The sequence below is a fragment of the Scyliorhinus torazame genome, chromosome 3 (genome assembly GCF_047496885.1).
Source record: "Scyliorhinus torazame isolate Kashiwa2021f chromosome 3, sScyTor2.1, whole genome shotgun sequence".
Taxonomy (NCBI): Eukaryota; Metazoa; Chordata; class Chondrichthyes; order Carcharhiniformes; family Scyliorhinidae; genus Scyliorhinus; species Scyliorhinus torazame.
The window spans coordinates 187,169,127-187,191,684 of record NC_092709.1 but is presented as its reverse complement, the minus strand read 5'-3'; the positions used below and the strand labels follow the sequence as shown (position 1 = coordinate 187,191,684).

General features: G+C 43.4%; 1 protein-coding gene across 4 annotated transcripts in view; it reads left to right on the top strand.

Moving 5' to 3' along the window:
* pds5a (PDS5 cohesin associated factor A) overlaps nt 1-22,558 on the top strand; it is a 326,590-nt gene that overhangs the window by 165,932 nt on the left and 138,100 nt on the right. For all 4 annotated transcript variants that reach the window (XM_072496600.1, XM_072496598.1, XM_072496601.1 and 1 more), the window contains exons 14-15: nt 2,580-2,661; nt 3,572-3,620. In XM_072496600.1, coding sequence (XP_072352701.1) covers nt 2,580-2,661; nt 3,572-3,620 — 131 coding nt within the window. The remainder of the gene's footprint in view (nt 1-2,579; nt 2,662-3,571; nt 3,621-22,558) is intronic.

Sequence of the window (22,558 nt, the reverse complement as noted above, 5' to 3'; positions counted from 1 at the left end):
GACTCGATGGGTCGAATGGCCTCCTGCACTGTATTCTATGATTCTATTGAACTACCAGATTGTTGTAAACGGTCATCTGATTCATTAACGTTCTTTATTAAATATGGGGTGGGTGGGCAGGCATGTTGGCAAGGTGGTTCGCACTGCTGCCTCACAGCGCTGGAGATCTGGGTTTGATTCGGGTAATTGTGTCAAGTTTGCACGTTCTACCTGTGTCTGCATGGGTTCCACCAGGTGCTCAGTTTCCTCCCACAGGCCAAAGATGTGCAGGTTAGGTGGATTGGCTATGCTAAATTGCCTCAGGTGTGGTTACAGGGATAGGGTGGGGGATTGGACCTGGGTGGGGTGCTCTTTCAGAGGGTTGGTGCAGTCTCGATGGGCTGAATGGCCTCCAACTGTAGGGATGCTACGATGTCATAGACTTGTCATATGTCATAGAATTTACAGTGCAGAAGGAGGCCATTCGGCCCATCGAGTCTGCACCGGCTCTTGGAAAGAGCACCCCACCCAAGGTCAACACCTCCACCCTATCCCCATAACCCAGTAACCCCACCCAACACTAAGGGCAATTTTGGACACTAAGGGCAATTTATCATGGCCAATCCACCTAACCTGCACATGTTTGGACTGTGGGAGGAAACCGGAGCACTCGGAGGAAACCCACGCACAAGGAAGGATAAGGAAGAAAGTCTGCCATCTTTAGCCACTCTGCTGTGTGACTCCCGACCCACAGCAAATCCCTCAAAGTGCCCTTTGAATTTATTTTTTTTCGTTCATGACACGTGGACATTGCAGGCTGAGCCAGCATTTATTTCCCATCCCTAATTGCTCTTGAGTGGTCGTTGAGCGTCAACCACATTGCTATGGATCTGGAGTCGCATGTCGGCCAGACCAGGTAAGGACAGCAGATATCTTTCCCTAAAGGACACCATCATTAGTCTTTTACTTACAGTTTTTATTGAATCCAAATTTCACCATTTGCTGTGGTGGGATTTGAACCTGGGTGCCCAGCACATTACTCTGGGTCTTTGATTGTACTAGTCCAGTGACAATACTACCATGTCACCGCCTCCCCTATAAAATGGCCGAGCAAGGCACTCCGTTGTATTGGAATGAACAATAACTGCCCATATCCCTCAAAGAAAGTAACTTCTATTTTCACTACCAAAGTTTTGCCTTCCTCCGAGTGTAGAATCAGGAGGATCAGTAAATTTACGGATGACACAAAGATTGGCCAGCTAGTTAGCAGACCTCGGCAGGGCTAACCACTGCGCCACCGTGCCGCCCAGGGTTATAGAAAGATGTAGACGGTGGTAGGTGGAATTTAACCCTGACAATTGTGAGGTGATACACTTGGAAGAAGTAATTTAACAAGGCAGTATACTGTGCAAGGTCTGACACTGGGAAGTTCCAGAGAACAAAGGGACCTTGTTGTGTTTGTCCATAAATCTCTGAAGGCAGAAGGGCAGGTTAATGGGGTGGTGAAAATGGCATAGGGGACACTCGCTTTTCTCAATCAGGGCATAGATTACAAAAGCAGGGAGGTTATGATGGAGCTGTATAGAACTTTGGTCAGGCCACAGCTGGAGTATTGTGTGCAATTCTGGTTGCCACATTATAGGAAGGATGTAATTGCCCTGGAGGGGGTGCAGAGAAGATTCATCAGAAAGTTGCCTGCGAAAGGACATTTTAAGTTATAAAGAGAGGTTGGAGAGGCTTGGGTTGTTTTCTCTCGAGCAGGGAAGACTGAGGGGGCGACCTGATTGAGGTGTACAAGATTATGAGGGGCATGGACAGGGTGGATAGGGAGCAGCTGTTTTCCTTAGTTGAAGGGTCAGTTATGAGGGGACACGAGTTCAAAGTGAGGGGTGGGAGGTTTAGGGGTTATTTGAGGACAAACCTTTTTACTGAGAGAGTGGTGAGTGTCTGGAATGTCCTGCCAGGATGGTATAGGCAGGGTGCCTCACATTCTTTAAAACGTACCTGGATGAGTACTTGGAGCGCCATAACATTCAAGGCTATGGACCAAGTGCTGCCCAGTGGGATTAGGTGGGCAGATCAGGGCCTTTCATGCATCGGTGCAGACTCAATGGGCCGAAGGGCCTCTTCTGTGTATGACTAGTATTCTGTGATCATAAGCAGGCATTCGGTGCACGTTGAAACCTTATGTATGGTGTGGGTGGGGGAGAGGGAACTAAATTGCATGACTGAATTGGCATTACGGCATGAATTTCTGCAAGGGATATTATGTACCCAGGGTATCCTGTCACCCACCACTCTTCCCCCCCCTGCAGAATCCAATTAGGAGCATCGGAACAGGAAGAGGTAATTTAGCCCCTCGAGCCTGGTCCACCATTCAATGAGATTCCAGCTGATCTGCAACCTGACTAAATGTTCTCTGATTGTTTATGTAGGTTGAACTTCTTTTTGAAGAATATCGAGATCAGCTAGGATAGCTATTTTCTCATGCCACAGTCCAATCTAGAGGGGGAATGACTGCTGGCTGTGTGTATTTGTGTCTGAGTGAGAATGTGGAATTAAGCAATGATATAGTTCCAAATCTTGATTTTTGTCCACAGAGCATTGAATGAAATGTGGAAGTGCCAAAACATGTTACGGAGTCATGTCCGGGAGTTATTAGACCTGCACAAACAGCCTGCTGTGAGTTTTACTAACATAACATTTGATGCATACATTATCATCTTGATCGATCAAAACCTGTACAGAATAAAGTTTTGGAATGTTCCCTGTTTTTCTGTAATTTATTTTAGTTCTTTTCAAGTATAGCATGGGTAACAAAAAGTTCAAGTGAACTTTTAACCACCCACCACCACCACCACCAATTCAGATGATTGTGGGTTCAGACCCCACTCTTGATTTGATTGGATCATCTAGTCTGATTACTGCATTTCAATACTGGGGGAATGCTGCACCATTAGAGTGACTTATTTCTAATGAGGCACTGAGCAGAAATTCTGTCTGCCATTTGGGTGGATGTAAAAATCTCATGACCGTATTCAGAAAGAACAAGGCAGTTCTGATATTCTGTCCAATATTTAAATGAAAACCAAATTACTGAACGGATTCTCATTGCTGCTTGGTGGGCTTTGCAATGTAAAAATAGGCTGCCGCACGCTTGTTGGTGACCACACTTCCAAAGTGCAACATTAACCTAAGACATTTTGTGGCATCCGGAGGTGGGAAGCACATGATAAACCCAAGTTATTTTACTTTTATCAATTGTAATTTATTATATCTATAATATTGGATAATTGGAAAATTTAATTCCTCTAATTTCAAGGTTCCAAATTGTGGTGGTTTTGGTTCTTGGTTGTTGGAATGATAGCTGAGCTGAGGAACTCCTGTCTCCAAAGTGACTCGCTTTTTACATTTTCGTCACTAACATTAATATTGAATGTGATCAATATTGAAAATGATCATACTGCAGTAATAAGGCTATCCAAGCAATAGAAATAGCTGCACCTAGAATGGTCTGCACCCTATGCCTGCTATTCTTTTCAACAGAAGGAAAACTTTATTTCTCTAATTTTAAACATTTGTTTTGTTCCAGTCAGAGGCGAACAATACTGCAATGTTTGCCAAGCTAATGGCTATAGCAAGTAAGTATGTGGTTATTCTTGGGTTTTTTTTGGAATCAAAGTGTAGCAATTGATATTGATTCTGAAAGGCTTTCCATGTTGCTCACAAAAGTTGCTTATTTTTCATTTGACGACAAAGCAAATAAGTCACACAACTAAAGAGTATAAATTTGCTATGCTATTTTGCTCTAATTCATGGCTATCATCCTTTTGATAGAATGTGCATAATCCAATTTCCATAACTTGGGTAATCTTGTGTTTGTGCCTGTCAAAATATTGTCATGTATTTACCTTTTCATTTGAGTTTTTCCTAATTTAAGCTATGCAAATGAAATGTAAAGTTTTCAGGATATCAAAGCATTCTTCAGTTTTTGACCTAATTATCAATACCACAGAATGGACCACTGTATTCCATTATTTTGATGAGTAATCATTTGATTGCACAACCTACATATTGGATTTAAAATTATAGAGTAATTACATTTACCCAGCATTGAGCATGCACACAGTTAAGGTGCAGACACTGGTGCATTTCACTTCAACTTATTGTTTATGGACTTCTTTGAAAAGTCTTACCTTTTCTTAGGACATGGTGCTTAAACTTTGTGATCCAACTCAGTGACAGGGTGCACGCTTTCCAAATGCAAGGTTGATGATTTAATATCCAACATTTCCAAACCATCCCTTATCTTCATGTTTGCAGTTTGGACCTTTTCATTTGCACCTTGTACAAATTCTTAATATTTGTGATGGTCCTATTGTCATGAGAATGTTGCTTTAAGAAATGTTTGGCTGCTCATGTTACTGCAGTGATGTTAGAGTGTGGGTGGAGCAGAGCTCTGGTTCTGCTTTTTAGATTCACTTTGAGAAAAGCTTGAGTTTGTCTGTCTTTTTGGTTTCGTTTTTCAATGTGTTGCAGCTGAAGTCAGCCAAAGCAGCTGTGTTATTGAGCTCTCTGCCATGAAGGACTATCTCTTAATGATTTGGTGAATTCAGAGTTATATATGTTTTCAGTATTGAATGTAAACTCTGATGTGCTTCTGTTTAAAAGTTTGTTAAGTCTTTTGGGTGTAAAAGGACAGCATACAGGTTACTTAGTGTTGTATTCTTTGGGGGTTATCTTTGAATTAATGGTTGTTAAGATATTCACTGTTTGTTTTAAAAAGGTTAACTTGAGTTCATAGAATAAACATTGTTTTGCTTTAAAAAATACTGGTGCCATTTCTGCTGTACCTGTAGAGTGGGCCGTGTGCTCCCCATGCCACAATCTATTAAAAGTTGTGGGTCAGGTGAACTCCATGATACACTTTGGGATTCTCTAAACCCTGACCCATAACACTATATTGAACAATTATAATTAATCAAGCACGGAAATGAAAAATGTTCCTGAAATAAAAGAGATGGCGATGAATTATCAATTCCAACCCGTGTTGTAGAAACATCTTTAATACAATATTGAAAAACTCTCAGTGGGCGGCACGTGGTGCAGTGGTTAGCACTGCTGACTACGGTGCTGAGGACAAAGATTCGATCCCGGCCCCGGGTCACTGTCTGTGGGGTTTGCACATTCTCCCTGAGTCTGTGGGTTTCACCCCTGCAACCCAAAGATGTGCAGGTTAGATGTTTTGACCAGGCTAAATTGCCCCTTAATTGGAAAAAAAATAATTGGGTACTCTCAAATTTATTTTATAAAAAAAAAGAAAAACTCCCATGCACCCAACACATGTAACTGTTTGGTTAAAAGCAAACACCGTACATTAACTATCCAAACCACAGCTAATCCTGGTTTAAGTAACACTCAGAAAAAACTGAATTAAGTAACTCAACCATGAAGCATATAGAGGTGGAGAATTGTACATCATTCCAACTAATGCATCCGCTAGCTGTGAAGGTCGATGGCACAGTGGTTAGCACTGCTGCCTCATGGCGCCAGGGACCCGGGTTTAGTTCTGGCCTTGGGTGACTGCCTGTGTGAAGTTTGCACGCTTTCCCTGTGTCTGCGTTGGTTTTCTCCCATAGTCCAAAGATCTGCAGGTTGGGTGGAATGACCGTGCAAAATTTCCCCCAAGTGTTCAGGGATGTCCAGGTTAGGTTACGGGGATAGGTTGGGGTGGGCGAGTGTGTGGAGCTGGGTAGTGGATTCATTCAAAGGGCCGGTGCAGACACGATGGACTGAATGGCCTCCTTCTGCAACCTAAGGATGCACACGGGGAAGCCATTCAATTGTACCGCTTCTGTTTTGCTACTTTGCTGTTACTTTGTTATTTTTAAAAATCCCCTTTTAAAAGCAATTATCGAATCAGCTTCTGGGGTCAAATAGCATTTGCACAAGCATAACGTTTTCCTAACCCCTCCCTCCCTTCCTTCCGATGATAGTCTTGCGGTTAAGGCCTCCATTTATTATCATGCTGACCTCATATACTTCATCTCCCTTACAATAAAGACTAACATTCCATTGCTAGTTACCTGTCTCAACATTTTCTGTTCCATGTACAAGGATACTTCGATCCCTCTGTACTGCAGCAGTCTGCATTATCTCTCCACTTAAATAATATTCTGTTTTTCTATTCTTCTTACCAGACTGCACCACCTCACATTTTCTCACATTCAACTCCTAGTTTCCCCCCACTCACTGAACCTATCTACATCCCTTTAAAGACTCTTTGTATCTTCCTCACTGTCATAATATCTACTCATGTATATACTGAAGTGCAGACAGGCAGTGATTGACACACAGGACGACCAATAAGCACACAACACAGTGCAGCCAATCACCAGACAGGACACTACCACTATAAAGCCAGAGGACACTAGGTTTCCCGCTCTCTCTGGACCCAGCCACTGAGACAGTCCGAGTCCATGAGCTAGCCAGTGCAAACACCATGCGGTAGCTAGGAAGTCTGGTCAGGCTAATACAAGGTCTCCAGTGAGTTCAGTATAGAGTCGACCCACAGCTGAACATGTATATCAGTTCTATAGTTGAATAAAACAGTGTTGGATTTTCTCCAGTGTTAGACGTCTGCTTCTAGCTTCCCTGCATCAAGTGCAGTCCACATCGAACCAGTCAGCCTAACACATTATGGGACAGGAGTGATCCTGATATTGATGGATTGATATTGAATCAGCATTGACCAGCAAGCAGCCATCAGGTGAAATGGAAAATATCCAGCCTCCTCCACGTCTCCGGCAACCTCGGCGTCGTCCAGCCTCCTCCGCAGCTCCACATTTCCGGAAACCTCGGCGCCAATTGGAAGATCTTCAAGCAAAGGTTCCTCTTGTACATCGAGGCCTCCGACCTCGAAGCCGCATCAGATGCCAGAAAGATCGCGCTATTTCTCTCAACAGCGGGGGACCACGCCATCCACATCTACAACTCCCTTCCGTTTGCTGAAGGCGAAGACAAAACAAAATTCAAAACAGCCCTGCTGAAGTTCGACAGCCACTGCGACATTGAGGTGAATGAGAGCTTTGAACGGTACGTTTTCCAGCAGAGGCTTCAGGGTAAGGATGAACCTTTTCAGTCCTTCTTGACCCATCTCCGCATCCTAGCGCAGTCATGTAACGATGACTCGGCGGCTGATTCCATGATCCGGGATCAGATCGTCTTCGGGGTACACTCCGACTCCCTTCGGCTGCATCTCCTGAAAGTCAAATAGTTGATCCTCGCTGTCGCTATCGAGATGTGTGTTGTCCATGAGCATGCTGAGAATCGTTAGCCCCACATCAAAGCGCCAGAAACTGCGAAGCTGGCCTCCCTCGAGGCGGAACGGGTGCAGGCCATTGCACAGATGCAGGGCCTGAGCATCGAGGAGAGTGGCCGTTTCGCGCGCATTTCCGGGGTCCCCGCGCATGTGCGCCACAACCGAGTGGACGACGAGGCCGACAACCCGACTGCGCAGGTGCGTACTTCGACCGACCACACTACGCATGCACGATGGCGCACCGAACACGCTGACATCGGTGTCATGACATGTCCGAATTGTGGCTCCGCCCATTTAAAGCGGCAATGTCCGGCAAAAGGACGCCGGTGTCTACAGTGTGGCAAGCTTGGCCACTACGCATCCCTTTGCAGATCTGCTCCACCGCTCAGCAGCCAGCGATCAAAGCTGCGGCGCAGAAGTGTCCGCTCAGTACAGCAAGGCATGCCAGATTCCGATCCCGACGGCCCAACAGACCCTGATGCTGAGTGCCTCCAGTCCCCGCAGTCCCGACGGCCCAACAGACCCTGATGCTGAGTGCCTCCAGTCCCGGGTGGTCATCATAACTACTCATGCGCTGCCTTCCACCACAATGGCGCAACGCCCATCCATTCTCAGTGTGGATCCCGACGACGAGTGGTGTGCTGTCCTCACAGTTAACAAGGCTCGCATCCGGTTCAAACTGGACACCGGCGCATCGGCGAACCTCATCTCAAAATCCAACCTCGACACCATCCGCACCAGACCAAGCATTTTTCCATCGGTCTGCCAGCTCCTTGACTACAATGGCAATGCCATAGCTGCCAGTGGCTCGTGTCAACTAGCGGTATCCAACAAGGCGATCAAGGCGACGCTGCGGTTTGAAACGTCGGGCCTGACAGAGCTTCCCTGCTCGGTGCTCGTGCCTGCAAGCTCCTGAACCTGGTTCAGCGCTTCCACACCATGTCATCATCACTGGCGACGGCTTCGCCTGATGGTAATTGCAAGCCAACATAGATGACATTATCACGCAGTACCACAGTGTATTCGACGGGATGGGCCCGCTCCCATACCGATATAAAATCCTGCTCAAGCCGAACGCCACCCATGTAATTCATGCAACACGCCGGGTGCCGGCACCCCTCAAGGGTCGTCTGAAGAAGCAATTACAGGATCTCCAAGACCAGGGCATCATATCGAAGGTCACAGAGCCCACAGACTGGGTCAGCTCCATGGTCTGCATCAAGAAGCCGTCAGGGAGCATCGCATTTGCATTGACCCGAAGGATCTAAACCGCAACATCATGCGGGAGCATTACCCGATACCAAAACGTGAAGAGTTGACCAGTGAAATGGCTAATGCCAAATTCTTTACTAAGCTGGGCCCCTCCAAGGGTTTTTGGCAAATACAGCTCGACGCGTCCAGTTGCAAGCTGTGCACGTTCAACACCCCGTTCGGTTGCTACTGCTACAACCGGGTGCCCTTTGGTATCATATCTGCCTCGGAAGTATTTCACCGCATCATGGAGCAGTTGATGGAGGGCATCGAGTGGGTGTGAGTATACGTTGACGTAATCATCTGGTCTACAATGCCCCAGGAACCCATCGCTCGCCTCAAGCAGGTATTCCAGAGAATTCATGAACATGGTCTCCAGCTCAACAGGGCCAAGTGCTCATTTGGTCTATCAGATATTAAGTTCCAAGGTGACCACATCTCGCGGCAGGGCGTGCGGCCACATGCCGACAAGGTCTCAGCGATCAACGCCATGAAGACCCCGGAGGAGAAGAAGGCGGTCCTCTGCTTCCTCCGGATGGTCAACTTCCTGGGGAAATTCATTCCCAATATGGCATCCTACACTACGGCCCTCCGCCATCTCGTCAAGAATTCGACGGAATTCCACTGGCTGCCCACGCATGAAGAGGAATGGTGTAAGCTGAAAGCAAAGCTCAGCACAGCCCCGGTTCTAGCGTTCTTCGACCCAACCAAAGAAACCAAGATATCAACTTATGCAAGCCAGTACGGCACTGGGGCGGTGTTCCTTCAGCGAGATGACTCCTCGTCCTGGGCTCCAGTGGCGTATGCCTCCAGGGCCATGACGCCCACTGAGCAACGGTACGCTCAGATTGAGAAGGAGTGTCTGGGCCTCCTGACAGGGATAGTCAAGTTTTACGACTACGTTTATGGTCTGCCAAAATTCACGGTAGAAACGGACCACAGGCCTCTAGTCCACATAATCCAGAAGGATTTAAATGACATGACATCTCGGTTACAGCAAATTCTTCTTAAGCTACGCCGCTACAACTTCGAACTTGTCTATACGCCAGGCAAAGAGCTGATCATTGCAGATGCCCTTTCCAGGCCCATTGCCACACCTTTTGAACAAAGTGACTTCATCTGCCACATAGAAGCACAAGTGCAGTTGTGTGCCACCAACCTTCCGGCCTCTGACGAACGGGTGGTCCAAATTTGTGAGGAAACGGCCAAGGGTCCTCTGCTGCAGCGTGTGATGCAGCACCTTACCAATGGCTGGCAGAAGGGACAATGTCCCCAGTTCGATAACGTAAAAGGCGACCTGACTGTGGTGGAGGGAATCCTTCTGAAACTCGGCAGTATCGTAATTCCTCAGAGCATGCGGGCTATGGTGCTGGGCCAACTCCATGAGGGTCACCTTGGGGTCGAGAAATGCCGACGCAGAGCTCGGGAGGTGGTCGATTGGCCGGACATCAGCCAGGACATTGCCGACACGGTCCTCAACTGCCCTACCTGTCAGACGCTTCAGCCAGCTCAACCCAAAGAAACGTTGCAGCAGCACGAGATCGTGACCTCTCCGTGGTCCAAAGTAGGTGTAGACCTTTTCCCCGCCAAGGGGCGTGACTACGTACACCTGGTCGACTACTTCTCCAGTTACCCAGAGGTGGTGAAACTGTCTGACCTCATGTCGAAGGCGGTAATCAAAGCCTGCAAAGAAACGTCCGCCAGGCATGGGATACCGCTCACGAGCGGTAATGAGCGACAACGGTCCTTGCTTTTCCAGCCAGGAATGGTCTGATTTTGCACAGTCCTACAACTTCCGTCACGTAACCTCCAGTCCCCACTACCCGCAGTCAAACGGGAAGGCTGAGAAAGGGGTCCATATTGTAAAGCGGTTGCTGTGCAAAGCTGCAGACTCGGGCTCCGACTTCAACCTGGCACTGCTGGCATACAGGGCAACCCCACTGTCCACTGGATTGTCTCCAGCGCAGATGCTCATGAATCGCACTCTTGAGGACCACAGTTCCAGCCATCCATGTTCCAGACCTTGACCACCTCATGGTCTTACAAAAAATGCAGCAGTCACGGGCCCAACAAAAAGCCACATACGATGCTCATGCCACGGATCTACCCGAGCTGGCCCCAAATGATCATGTTCGTGTCCAGTTGCCTGAGGGCGGCTGGTCAGCCACAGTTGTTGTGATCAAACAAGTGGCCCCAAGATTGTTCCTTGTCTGCATGGCTGATGGCTCCCTGCTACGGCGCAACAGACGGGCACTGCGAAGAGTTCCACGCCCGCTACCTGACCGACGTGCCCCGCCACCTAGGATGCTTTCTCTGGACCTACCCTATCACGAGGCCACCGATCTACCAGCAATCCTACCAGCTGTTTTTGAAAACTCTATTCTTAGAAATCCCCCTATACCAAAAGGGCCGACATTCCAAATGGTGAACAGTGATTCTCACTCCCCGACTCCGATGCAAGCTTCAGTGGGTGCTATTCAGGTCAAACTATGTTTTCAAGTTATCCCCCGGTATAGCCCATACCTTCACCGAAGATTTCATCTAACTAGCGCTTAGTAGCATCGATCCTGTGTCCCGCATTGCTAAGTAAGTAAAGTAGACTTTGGAATAACCACTATTTCAGGTTAAATTAAGTTATTTTATTATTATATTTTTTCTTTTAAAAGCTGCAAATACTGTCTTTACAGAAAGGTAAAAAGATCTTGCTTCTGGATCCTTCTGGTTGGTTGAAGGGACCTAAAGCCCAACTTGACAATCAATCTTCTTTAAAGTCTGGTCTTCAGATGTATTCGCTGGTTAGCTCAGTTGCTGTGTCCTATCTTTCCCATGTACCGGTAGCTATGAGAGCTAATTCTGCTGGCTGTCTCTGAGCTGACTCTGCCGACTCTTTAAATTCTAGTCTTCCTGAGATGTATTAGCTGTTTTAGCTCGGCTGCTTTGCACTGTCTCTTTCCCATGGCCGAGCTGACTAATCTGACTCTGAACTGCTTGTTCCTTCTCTGCTTCTCTCTCTCTCCCTCTGAGTTCTGGTTCTGGTTCTGCCTGCTGTTCCCTTTCTTGGGTTTATATATTTTTCTAACTTATCTAGTTTTTATGACGTTATTGTAAAGTAACTCTTATTTAACTTTGATTGTAAAAAGTATCTTTGATCTAAACATTCTAATCCAACTAAGTACTCATTTTGATTTGACTTCATCTCCTAGATCTGATTACATTGTGTCCTTTGTGATGTTCAAAATGCTTTGACTTCAAGAGGTGTTACCTTTAATTCCTATCATTTCTATAGTTTTATTTTCCAATTGTGTCCTCAGCTCATAATTTTGACTTTGATTTTGGCTTTGAATTATGTTTCTCGTAGACTGATAGTCTCCAATTTACCTGGTATTAGGAAATTTTCACACCTAGAATTATCACCAAATTCAACTGAACCTCATCCATTCTTTTTCAGCTGCTCACTAAGACAGTTACTTTCAATGAAGGTGTGAGCCATTGTTTTTGGCTTGATTCAAAATCCTGTTTGTCTTGTTTGCTAAGCCTGCTTGACCAAGGCTATCTGCATTTTACAATCCTCTCCTGGCAGCTGCTGTTAACCCTTTGTGGGATCTTTCCCTGTATCCTCTCATGTTTCTCTCAGACCAGATGTTGCCAGACTTCCATGTTTCAAATGACACATCTTTCCATATTTTCAATAACACGGCCCACGCGACCACCGCGATGGCAGCGATCCTGCCTATCCAAGTGCAGGCGACTCCTGATCCACCTCTGCGGCGATCGACAAGAATTTGTTGCCCACCACAAAGGCTAAATCTATAGACTGAACTCTTGTACATTTTGTGACTCAATCGCTTTAACCTCTGTAAATATTGTTTCATTTGCCATGTATCTGCACTTTTGACACCTTCCTATGTATATACGTTCATCTAGACACCTTTTGTATATAGTCAGGCACATATACGCTCACACACCCTAGTATTTATTTATCTAAAAAAAAGGGGGGGGGGAGTTGTCATAATATCCATGCATGTATATAATGAAGTGCAGACAAGCAGTGATTGACACACAGTATGACCAGTAAGCGCACAGCACAATGCAGCCAATCACCAGACAGGACACCACCACTATAAAGCCAGAGGGCACTAGGTTTCCCGCTCTCTCTGGACCCAGCCACTGAGACAGTCCGAGTCCACGAGCTCGAACAGTGCAAACACCATGCGGTAGCTAGCCAGTCTGGTCAGGCTAATACAAGGTCTCCAGTCAGTTCAGTATAGTGTCGACCCACAGCTGAACATGTATATCAGTTCTATTGTTGAATAAAACAGTATTGGATTTTCTCCAGTGTTAAACGTCTGCTTCTAGCTTCCCTGCATTAAGTGCAGTCCGCATCAAACCAGTCAGCCGAAAACATCACTCACAACTTTCTTTGCCACGCATCTTTGTATCATCAGCAAATTTGCTCACATGAAACACTGCTCACATGCTCATCTTAGACATGAAAATAAATCGTACTGATCCCTGCAGCGCTCCACTATTTACAGCTGCCTACCCATTTGGCCTCACTCCCTTTCCTGTTGGATAGTTAATCTTCAAAAATACTAATATATCACCCCCAACACTATGAGCCGTATCTTGTGCAGTAACCTTTTATGTGGTACCTGATTGAATGCAATTTGGAAATCCAAGTACACTATATGTACTGCTTTCCCATCAATCCCCCTGTTGGTTACATTGTTGAAATTTGTCAAACATGAATACCCTTTCAGAAAACCATGTTAACTCAGCCTGATTTGTATTATGACTTTTCCTGCTCCTACCTCCCTTACAATAGATTGTAAATTTTACCAATGACAGATGTTTGACCAATTGGCTGATTATTTCCAGCATTCTAATTCCCTCCATTCTTGAATAATGGTGTTACATTTGCAACTTACCAGTCTGGTGGGACCTTTTCAGAATCAAGGGAATTTAGACAGATCACAACCAACGCATCCACTGTCTCAGCAGCCACTTCTTTTAAGACCTGAGGATGCAGGCCATCAGGTTGAGTGGACTTGTCAGTCTTCAGTCCAATTATTTTTCCTATTACTTTTCTCTCATGGTCATGGTTGTTTTAAATTCTTCTCTCCCTCTTGTGTCCTATTCTTGGAATGCTTTTTGAATCTTCTGCTGTGAAGACCAATACATAATACATGTTCAGCACTTCTGCCATTTCCTTGCGTTATGGGCGAGGCATTTTCAGAACCCCAAAATGTATCATGGAGTTCAACCAACCTCTCCCTTTAATGGATTTGTTGCTTTTCCTAGCACACGGCTTTTTCCCTCGGTGTGGTATTATAATTATGGACACGTGGGTTTTTAAACACAAAACACTCTTTATTCCATGAACTCAACTTAACATCTTAAATAAACATTGGATCTCTTAACACCCCTTACTTCAAAGATAACTCAGAAAATATTGCAACAGTAAATAACTCCTTAAAATGTTCCTTCAAACTTCCAAGAGACTTAACACCTTTAAACAGTATCACATCAGGTTAAAGGATATATATATGTTCTATAGAATGGCAGAGATATATTAGCTTGGTTGATTTCAGCTCCAGCACCTTGCTTTCTTCTTGCAGCTCTCTGGACACACACAGACACACATCCACTGCTTTTTAAATTGGCTTTCTCCTTTTAATCAGATCACAGCAAACCAGAACTTCTCAAGCTGCTGTCTCAAACTGGCTTTCTCCTTTTAATCAGCTCACAGCAAAACAGCCAGACACTTTTAAACTGCTCTCAGCAAACACAGCCAGGCATTTTTCAAACTAACTGCAAAATGGCTGAACTGAGCTGAGCTCCACCCACTCTATGACATCACTGTTTTCTTAAAGGTACATTGCTTAAACATCCAGTTCTTAAAGGTACTCTCACATGACACCTCCCCCCCCCCCCCCCCCAAGAAAAAAAAAAAAACCCATCCACTTCAAGATAGTTTCATTTTTCACTTTTGCACCATCCACTAAGAAATGCACACAGTAAATATACATTTTCATTTAAAGAAAACAACACACTCAAACAGGTATAATAATATAGGCCATTTTTCTTTGTTCTTCTTCCTCCAACTGAAATCCTTCTCGATTGACAGTCTCTTTGAACAAAGTCTCTGCACGATCCATCCACTCCTCTACTCCTCGGCATTTCTCTTCAGAATCAGATAATTTAGTTCAATCTGACCACAGAGTCCCTTGCAATTCTCCAATACAGGAACATTGGTTACCACAGTTTTCAGGCAGTCACATGCCTATTGAAAGTCCGCCGTCCATTGAAATTTTTTAGGTTTCTTTAGCAAGTCCATCAGTGGAGTAATCACGCTACAAAACGTTTGCACAAAGGTTCGATCAAATTCACTCATGCTAAGAAATCGCATTATTTCCCTTCGTGTTGAGGGTATCGGAAACTCCGCAAGGAAAGTGATTCGGGCTTCTCCAAATTCACTTTCGGCTAGGTTCATCACCAAACCCGCCTCCTGAAGTCGATCGAAGAACTCCATATGATGTTTTAAATGTTCTTTCCAAGTCTGGAAGTTGGAAATAAAAGCAGATTGTCCCACTTTCTCAATGCAATCCTTCAAACGTGGGATAGGATAAGAGTCCGTTCTTGTAACTGCATTCACCTTTCTGTTGTCCACACAACCGTTGGGTATCATCTGATTTAGGTACCATCACTATGGATGAGCCCCATTGGCTGCAACCCACTTCAATTATGCCATTTTAAAGCATACTCTCAATCTCTTTGTTAACCTGTGCCAATTTTAAAGGATGCAGTCTATATGGATGTTGTTTGATAGGAACAGCATTTCCCACATCTACATCATGTATAGCCATTTTAGTGTTTCCCAACTTATTTCTACAAACATGCCCATGTGATATCAATAACTCTTTCAGGTCAGTTTGTTTTTCCTCTGGAAGGTAACTTAACAATTCATCCCAATTTTTAATAACATCCTCATTTTCCAATTTAATTTGAGGTATGTTAAATTCACAGTCATCTGGATTTGGTTCGTCACTGAGTTAGAATCATTAAAACCTCCTTTTTCTCTCCTTCACTTTCAAAGTACCTTTTAAGCATATTCACATGACACACTCGGTGAGTCTTCCTTCTATCTGGTGTTTTTACCACATAGTTCACCTCGCTTAATTTCCTTTCAATCTGATACAGTCCACAAAACCTAGCTTTTAAAGGCTCCCCTACCACTGGTAACAACACTAAAACTTTATCCCCACTGGCAAAACTACGAACTTTGGATTTCTTGTCCGCTCCCCGTTTCATCACATTTTGTGCAACTTTCAAATGTTGTCTAGCCAATTCACCTTTATTTAATCGTTCCCTAAAATTTGACACGTAATCCAATAGTGTAATTTCCGATTTCTCGCCCACCAATTTTTCCTTAATCAATTTAAGTGGTCCTCTTACCTCATGACCAAAAATTAGTTCAAAAGGACTAAATTTGGCAGACTCATTAGATGCATCCCTAATTGCAAACAATAAGAATGGGATTCCTTTATCCCAATCCTCTGGATAATCTTGACAATAAGCCCTCAACATTGTCTTTAATGTCTGATGCCACCTTTCTAACGCTCCCTGCGATTCTGGATGGTACGTAGTTGATTTAAATTGTTTTATTCCTAAGCTATCCATACCTTCTTTGAATAACTTTGAAGTAAAATTTGTTCCTTGATCCGATTGAATTTCTGCGGGTAGTCCATATCCAGTAAAGACATCACAATCCTTTTAGCTGTAATATTACGCACTGGAATGGCCTCTGGAAACCTAGTAGACACATCCATTACAGTCAAAAGATATTGATTCCCACTTTTTGTTTTAGGAAGCGGTCCTACATAATTGATTAGGACCTTTTGTAAAAGGTTCCTCAAATGCTGGAATGGGTATTAAGGGCGCTGGTTTTGTCACTGCTTGAGGTTTCCCTATCACTTGACATGTGTGACATGATTGACAAAATTTAACTATATCTTTATGCAGTCCAGGCCAATAAAAATGTTTCTGGATTTTAGCTTGAGTTTTCCTTATTACTAAATGACCTCCCACTGGTACCTCATGTGCAACTCGCAACACCTCCTTTCTATACCCTACCGGCAATACTACTTGAACTTCTGCCCACTTTCATCCGCCTGCATATGTACAGGTCTCCATTTTCTCATCAAGACATCATTTTTACGGTAATAACACTCTGGTATACTCTCAGATTCCTCTTCCGTATATGCTTTCTGATATATCTGTTTTATTTCTACATCTTTCTGTTTTAACTCCGCCAATTTTCCTGGACTAAAACTATCCGCCTCATGCTCCACCTGTTCGTTCTTTTTCAACCATCTGATCAAAAATAATTTCTGATAATTGCACTTCAACTTCATCTTCACTCTTTGATTTCTCCTCTTGTCTTAACCTGTGACTTTGCGACCTTGTTACTACACAATCCGGAAAAATCCCAGGATATTCGCCCTTCAACACTTCAGTTGACTGATTTTCCACTGGCTTATCAACCACAGTAGGCATCACTCCCACCTGCGATCCAGCTATATCATTACCCAAGATAAACTGTATTCTGGTCAAGATAGTTTACCTATTATTCCTACTACCACTTCACCACTCTTCACTGGACTTTCCAACCTTACCTTGTATAATGGAACGCTACTCCTCTCACCCTGAATTCCACATATCACCACCTTTTCTGGCAACATTCTTCCCGAACTACATAATTCCTCATCTCCTACCATTAAAGATTGACTAGCCCCTGTCTCTCTTAAAATTGTGACTTCTTTACCAGCTCCTCCTGATACACATGAGTAAACTTTACCCACACAAGTAAATTCTTTAAAGACATCTGGCACCTTCTTAACAATTACTTCTTGAACAGGCTGTACAATCGTTTGCACCTCCTTCGCTTTCCTTGGGCTTCCTTTACCACTCTAACAAACCCCACTGTCTTACCCTGTTTTACCACATCAGCCTTCCCAGTGCCTTTCTTCAACCACCAACACTGTGACTTTACATGGCCTAGTTTATTACAGTGAAAACATTTGAAACTTTTCATTTCTTTTCCACCCTCCTGGATTTCTTTTTTAATCTGAGGTACACTCTCTTTATTGTCTCCCATCAGATCACCTTTACCTTTACCACTTGAGCATTTCTCATGTCCCCAGTTTCTATCCCTCACCGGCTGAAACTGATGTCGGAAACCAATCTTTGATTTATGAACTAATTCATAATCATCTGCCATTTCCGCTGCTAATCTCGCAGTTTTAACCCTCTGTTCTTCCACATGAGTTCTCACTACATCAGGAATTGAATTTTTAAACCCCTTCAAAAGTATAATTTCTCTTGAGAGCTTCATACGTTTGGTCTATTTTCAAAGCCCTTATCCATCTATCAAAATTACTCTGTTTGAGCCGTTCAAACTCCATGTATGTTTGACCAAATTCTTCCCTTGAATTTCTAAACCTTTGTAAGCTTCAGGCACTAACTCATATGCACTTAAGATGGATTTCTTCACCTCCTCGTACGTTCCAGATACCTCCTCCGGTAGTGATGCAAACACTTCACTCGCTCTACCTACCAGCTTTATTTGAATCAGTAACACCCACATGTCCTGTGACCATTTCATTTGTTTAGCTACCTTCTCAAATGAAATGAAAAAAGCTTCCACTTCCTTCTCGTCAAACCTTGGCAATGCTTGGACATATTTAAATAGATCCTCACCATGTCTTTGACTATGACGCTCTGTCTCATTATCCTCATCCATCTCCTCCAACTGTACGTGTCCCTTTATGTCTGCCAATTTTAACTGATTGTCATGTTTCATGGCCATTTTCTGAAGTTCAAACTCCCTCTCTTTATCTTTTTCCCTGATCTCTATCTCCCTTTTTCTTTTTGTTCTGCTAGGGCTATTCTTTCTTTTCTCCTTTCTTCTCTCTCCTTTTCTTTTTCCTCTCTCACTCTTTCTCTTTCTTTTTCCCCTCTCTCTCTTTCTCTTTCTTTTTCCTCTCTCTCACTCTCTTATGCCAGCCGCTTTAATTCTTTCTCATGTTCCATCTGTTTAATTTGCAACTGAATTTTTGCCATTTCCAATGAGTCAACCCCTATCTCGGCAACTTTAAATGCTTAACCACCGCCATAATTACCTCATCATTTCGCATTTTGTCAGGTAATGTTAACTGCAATGTTCTTGCCAAATCTAACAGTCTGCTTTTCGTCTCTGTCCATAAGGTATCACATGTCATCGTGTCCATCCCCAAAAACTTCTGACCCTCTGAAAGAGCCATTGTTCACAACACTCTCCCCACTTAAACTAAAATACCACACCGGAAAAGCAACAATCCTTCACTGTCTTTAAGTTCACAAAAGCCAATCCAATAGATAGACTTTTATCCCCCTTGAGCCCCCAATTGTTATGGGCGAGGCGTTTTCAGAACCCCAAAATGTATCATGGAGTTCAACCAACTTTAAAGTATTTGTTGCTTTTCCTAGCACACGGCTTTTTCCTTAGGTGTGGTATTACAATTATGGACACGTGGGTTTTTAAACACAAAACACTGTTTATTCCATGAACTCAACTTAACATCTTAAATAAACATTGGATCTCTTAACACCCCTTACTTCAAAGATAACTCAAAAAATATTGCAACAGTAAATAACTCCTTAAAATGTTCCTTCAAACTTCCAAGAGACTTAACACCTTTAAACAGTATCGCATCAGATTAAAGGATAAATATATTTTCTGTAGAATGGCAGAGATATATTAGCTTGATTGATTTCAGCTCCAATTCACCTAACCTGCACGTCTTTGGATGGCAGGAAACCGGAGCACCCGGAAGAAACCCACACAGACACTGGGAGAATGTGCAGGTCCGCACAGACAGTGCCCCAGCGGGGAATCGAATCTGGGACCCTGGCGCTGTGAAGCAACAGTGCTATCCACTTGTTCTGCCCAAATTGTGAAAAACAGATGAGAGTTTAATTTAAACACCCCTAATTTCTCCTCTCACTACCATCCATAAATAGAAAGGTGTTTTTAATTTTTGGTTTCCACATTATAAGTGGCGGCATTTTTTCCCATCCTGTCAGTTTGGAGTGATCGAATCAACTATTAATAACCCCACTGCAAACTCGGGATAAGGTAAAATAAGAGAGTTGGTTTAGTTCACACCACACAAAATGCAGGAGGCGTTTGCAGCGTTTGCCCCTTTTCACAGACCCACCACTCTCTGGCTGAAGAAATTTCTCCTCATCTCTGTTCTAAAGTGACTCCCTTTTATTCTAAGGCTGTGCCCCCGGGTCCTAGTCTCCCCTGCTAATGGAAACAACTTCCCTACATCCACCCTATCTAAGCCATTCATTATCTTGTAAAGTGACAAGATTTTAGAAAGAAATCAACCCTTAAAACCCCCTCACCAAATTCCTGGATTTATGCACTTTGTTTCACTGCATTCAGTCTCCTGTTGCCACCTCTACATGACCTACTGCTGAGCTAACCGGAGAAAAGAGAAAAAATAATTTTGACCGTGAATTATTTGACCTTGTATTTATTCAGATACGTGACAAAATTGAATATCCATAAATTCAAAACCAATAGAACCAGAAATTAGATTTTGGCATAATTACATCACTGTTCAGGAGACTTTTGGACTCTGCATGATTATTGACAATTTCTGACTGTTAAATGTAGCAAATTAAGTTTTACTACATTTCTTTCATTTCCACTCATCCATTTTCCATCTTTTCTACATTCCTTTCCCACTCCCTACCCCAGAAAAACTGCCCATGTTTCTGCTGAGCATGGTTCAACAATGTAGACTTGACCAGTATTACTTTGCAATCTAACAATTTTGGGAAGGCAACGAGGCTCGATAAGTTCTTTTCCTGCCAAAGAAGAATACTTCTCTCCTGTGAGATGCTCTACTTGGCTGACAACAGCAAACATGAATGAATATAAATAGGATCAATTTTTCATCTGTTGTGTTCCACATACCATTGCTAAGTTTAGTTATCCTTACAGGAAAATCTGAGGAATATTTTTGAATAATCTTCCATGACTTTACATTATTATTCGCATTAGCTATCATTGCAAATTTGTGACATATAAAAATAATGTCAGTTTAGGAACCCCTGGTCTTCACTGTTTGTTAACCACCTTTGAGGTTCTTATAGGCACTTGACCAGTGATGTTACCTTGACTGTCAGTGTGGATACCAGATCATGTCACATATTTGTCATTCTGTTTTGTTAGTTTACTGTTTGAGTAACAAAAACAACTAAGTAGACAAGTCAGTGAGTTTCTCAGCAGAGAATATAAACTGTAACTGCAATCATTGCTTTGAATAGAATACAAGTGCGAGCATGAATGTAATTTTATGTAGCACAAAGACCATAGAAATCATCATTCTGAGTAAATTTAAAGGAAAATGTTCAAGTACCTGACTTTCACAGCAAATCAATCTATTACCTCTGCTTCTCGATGTAACTTCTACGATTCTATGATAACCATTTGTGTCTGTGCCTCAAGTTTTAGGAATCCTCTCAGACAGTTGTGTTGAACTTTCAATTTAGCTAAATAAAATCCTTCCATTTTAGCAAACTACATCTTAAAACGTTGAGTATTACAGTGCAAGCTTGAGTGGTTGCTCTAATCACTTCGTATACCTGTTAGAAAACCACACTTGGGCATTGAAAACTGTTTTCCAGATCAAATATACTTTTTGGAAGCTAGCTGATCACCCGAGAATTAAAAATCTGCTTCACATCAGAAGTATCAGTAAGTTGATGTACTTCAGATTGGCTTTGAAGCCAGAAAAACTATGTCTATCAACACAGCAAGAAGGTATAGACCTCTCATTTAAAAGGCTGCCCAATGGCTCACATGCTGATTTGGAAAACGCAGGGATTTTTTGAGAGGTGGTTATTAACCTGGAAAAGTGTATGTTCCAAGATTTTGCTTTGGTCGGATTTGGATTGCAGGTCTTCCTTGTATATGTAAGAGATTTTTAGGTATTAGGTGACCTGGTGGTGGTTAGTCCATTGAAAATGGTCACATCACAGTTATACTTTGTGGCTGAAACCACACAAAAGTCAGCCTTTATTTTCGCACAGCAACATTTTGTAAGATCTTGCAAGTTGTCCTTAAATGTTCTCGAGTGGTGGGAGTATTCTGAATCTGTGAAGGCAGCATTGAGGCTATGTTAATTTGTCTACTTGCCCACGATGATTTGATTATCAGTCTTGCTCCAAAACAAATGTGAAAATTGTCCAAAGGGATGTAGTTCTGGGCATACCTGTTACCAACTGACAGTCTACTGTACCTATATAGTACATTGAGGACGCCGCTGGTATGGATCGTTTCACTCGGCAATTGACTTTGTTTGTTGAACTTTAAAAAGTGCCTTAGCTGATAGTTGGCCGAGTACCTGCAGTTTGACAAAGCTTTCAGTACTGTTTTAGATCATACTCCGAGAGAGCATTTTCTTCCGGAGAGAGATTATTTTACGAGAGTTACCCATGGTATGTGGAGAATAATAACTGAAGAACAAAATTGGAGTGTCCTCCTTTCAGTCTAGCAATCATTCTTCTAGCAGTTACCTTCCACAAATCATATTTCCCACCCACCTTCCCTCTAGACCTTGGTCTGGAGGCCCCATCTAAGTTCTTCAATTTATTTGCTGATGGTGTATACGCCTGCTTTGTTTTCATTTTAATTTTAGAAATATTTAAACTTTTAAGTATCATTGTAGTTAGTTGACCATGCTATTGACTTTGCTGACAACCTGCTTTTTCAACAAAACAAAAAAAAAACTTACAAATGAATGCGTCCCGCTTGGGTGAAATTCAGCCTTGTGCTGACATTGCTTAACTTGTGTTACTTTACCAACTCGCGGGGAAAAAAATGAAGATACCAACAGCAGGGCAACACCACTTTAGGGCATGGCAGGGCAGGTCACTGGTTTCATTTGAAAA